Source organism: Cyprinodon variegatus, unplaced genomic scaffold, assembly GCF_000732505.1.
Source record: "Cyprinodon variegatus isolate N-32 unplaced genomic scaffold, C_variegatus-1.0 Scaffold731, whole genome shotgun sequence".
Taxonomy (NCBI): domain Eukaryota; kingdom Metazoa; phylum Chordata; class Actinopteri; order Cyprinodontiformes; family Cyprinodontidae; genus Cyprinodon; species Cyprinodon variegatus.
Window position 1 is genome coordinate 448 of NW_015151184.1, and position 2612 is coordinate 3059.

The following is a 2612-nucleotide window of genomic DNA, read 5'->3' on the forward strand; positions in this document are numbered from 1 at the left end:
GTATATCTGAGTCCTAATTATTCGTAAATGCTAGATGTACATCAGTGCACATGTATTTACATAGCTCAACAATTAAAGGTATAGTAAACTATCTTTTATTTCTGTGTGGATCATTTAAATAAGTGATCCTCCTTATTGTCAATCATTCTATTGATAACTTTAAGTAAGGCCGTCCTACGTGCTTGTCTCCGTAAGCTATCTATTTCTGCACATTCCCACTTTCAGGTGTATATCTGTGGTGAGCAATGGTTTCAGACAGTCATTGACGCTCACCTTTCTTACCACGGTTCTTTGAAAATGGCTGAGGGACGTAAGAGAAAAGTGTCTCCGAAGTGTAATTTAAATCCCATAACAAAGAGGTTTCTAGAATTTCTTCTTTCATCTCAGAACTACTGCAAACATTTACAAACATCTCTTCTTCATTTTCTATTTCTGCTTCTGTCTCTTTGAACCCCAGTCTGCCTTAGCAGGTGACCGCTCACACTGAGCCTGGTTGTACTGTAGGTTTCTTCTTGTTAAAATTTAGTTTTCCTCTCCACTGTCGCTACAGACATGCTTGGTGAGAGGGATTGCTGTGGAGTCAATGAGTGGATGCTATCAGCTAGTTTTCCTTATATAGAAATATTTTGAACTGTATGATCTGGATGAATTGTCTGTGTAAAAGGCCTGGGGATGACATGTGCGGGGAATTGATGCTATATAAACAAACTGAATTGAGTTGAATCATAAGTAACATATTGTTACTACATTAAAACTTGGTTGTGACAGCATCCTAACCCTCCTTAATGCACTAAGAAGCGTTATCGTAGATCCTTCCTTCCATCAGCTCTAACACTACATCTCTGCTCCCAACAGGCTTCTAGCTAGCCAACCGTACAGCTTACCAAAGTGTTAGTCTCCCATGGAGTGATTTTTGAAGATGACTGAAGTTGACAGAAAAAATGCATGAACCTAATAACAAAGCAATGCTGAAAGAAAAGATTTAGACTTGAAACTAGTTTGTAGGTTGACCTTACAGCAGGACAACATAAACGAAATGATCTATATCAATGTTAAATGGCCTAGTCAAAGTTCAACAGTAGTAAAACTTGAAAATTCATGGGTCACATACACTCTCCCTCCAATATAAGTGTATTTTTTCTATAACACATGGACAAAAAATAAAAAATCAGTGTCCATATGCTTGAAGTACATCTGAAGAGGATTCTAACAGTCTTGACTCAGGGTCTCTAAATACAAACGATTGATTTGCATGGAGAATAAGTATTCTTGCAAAGCACCATAATTGCTTTTGTATAGATTAAGGTTTATATTCTAAGATAATTAAGCTTCTGCATGGTTCAGGGCCTCTGGGAGCATTTTCAGCTCCACCCTAAGAAGCTGCAGTTTCCCCCTCCTTTATTCCCTCTCTCTCTCTTTCTCCCTCCTTGTGTTTAGATTTCCTCTCCACTCTGGAGCTCTGCACTGGACCTGTAGGAACTGGAAGGGTTTTGTGTTTTTTTTCTCTAAGGATTTGGGTTTAGGACCGCACAGTGGCCGGGTTAAGGACCAGGACGGATGATGCGTATTGCGCCGCGCCTCTTCCATGAAAGAGTCGTCTCTCCGCAGCAGAGATGGGCGCCCTTCCTGGACTCTCACCTTCCTACGGGCCCCGGGGGGACCTCTGCCGCCGCGCCGCGCTGCTCCTACCTGTAGTGGCGACTGCGCTCCAGCTTTGCGCCGCTTTTAACCTGGACGCGGAGGGACGCGCAGTTTTCACGGGACCGCAGGGGAGTTATTTCGGATATTCTGTGGAATTCTTCGGTAACTCATCCAGGTAAAGGCTGGCTTTATTGCATTAAGGGTCTAAATAATTCCACTTTAACAAAGAAATTATAAACATTATAAACTTCTCCTCTTTGAAGTCTTCCATTTGGTCCCTCTGTTCAAAGTAAAAACACGCAGATAAAAAGTCAAAATTCCTCTGGATTAATTAATTTAGCTGTAACGAATTTAATTTGAAACAGTTTAATTTTTTCTCTTGATTTGAATATTTGATATAAAACACACATCATTCGTTTGCACTTTGATCTCCTCCACACGGCTACACGTGCGCACTGAGACGGAATTCCAGCGCGAGTCTGATTGGAACCAGACGCACGAGACTGTGTGTGATTCAGAGAGGAGGGGGTTAACCCACAGAAAAGAAAAACACAACTTTTGCCCCGAGCAGGGCTCCTAGAGGACAGTGGGGCTTTTTGATTGGTCCTTTTTTTATTTTGAAAACTCAGGGGCTGCTGACAGAGATGCAGTCAGAGATCAAACCTCCTCTGCTTGTTGTAGCTGAACACCGACAGGTTCATCACCTGGTTTGGCTCAGATTCCTTAAAGGGGATGAATGAGGTGTGAAGTCTATGAAGCAAACCTGATGGCTTCACATTGCTTTTCCATTACAGTATGATACATTTAGAAAATGTGAAAGTGGCCTATTGAAGGAAATCAGATTGTTGTATTTTAAAGTTGTAGGGAAGTCATTTTTTCAATGTAAAATCTTTCTGGCTTAAACATGTATATAAATGTACCCTTTATCAGACTGTTGTCTCAAAATTTAGACCATTTCTATAAAAAAAAAA

At 40.9% G+C, this 2612-nt stretch overlaps 1 protein-coding gene across 1 annotated transcript in view; it reads left to right on the plus strand.

Annotated features, from left to right (window-relative positions):
• The first annotated feature begins 1486 nt into the window (after nucleotides 1-1486).
• LOC107097896 (integrin alpha-5-like) overlaps nucleotides 1487-2612 on the plus strand; it is an 82195-nt gene continuing 81069 nt past the window's right edge. Inside the window, exon 1 of the mRNA XM_015395235.1 lies at nucleotides 1487-1816. Within this exon, the coding sequence (XP_015250721.1) occupies nucleotides 1614-1816 (203 nt within the window). The 5' untranslated portion in view covers nucleotides 1487-1613. The remainder of the gene's footprint in view (nucleotides 1817-2612) is intronic.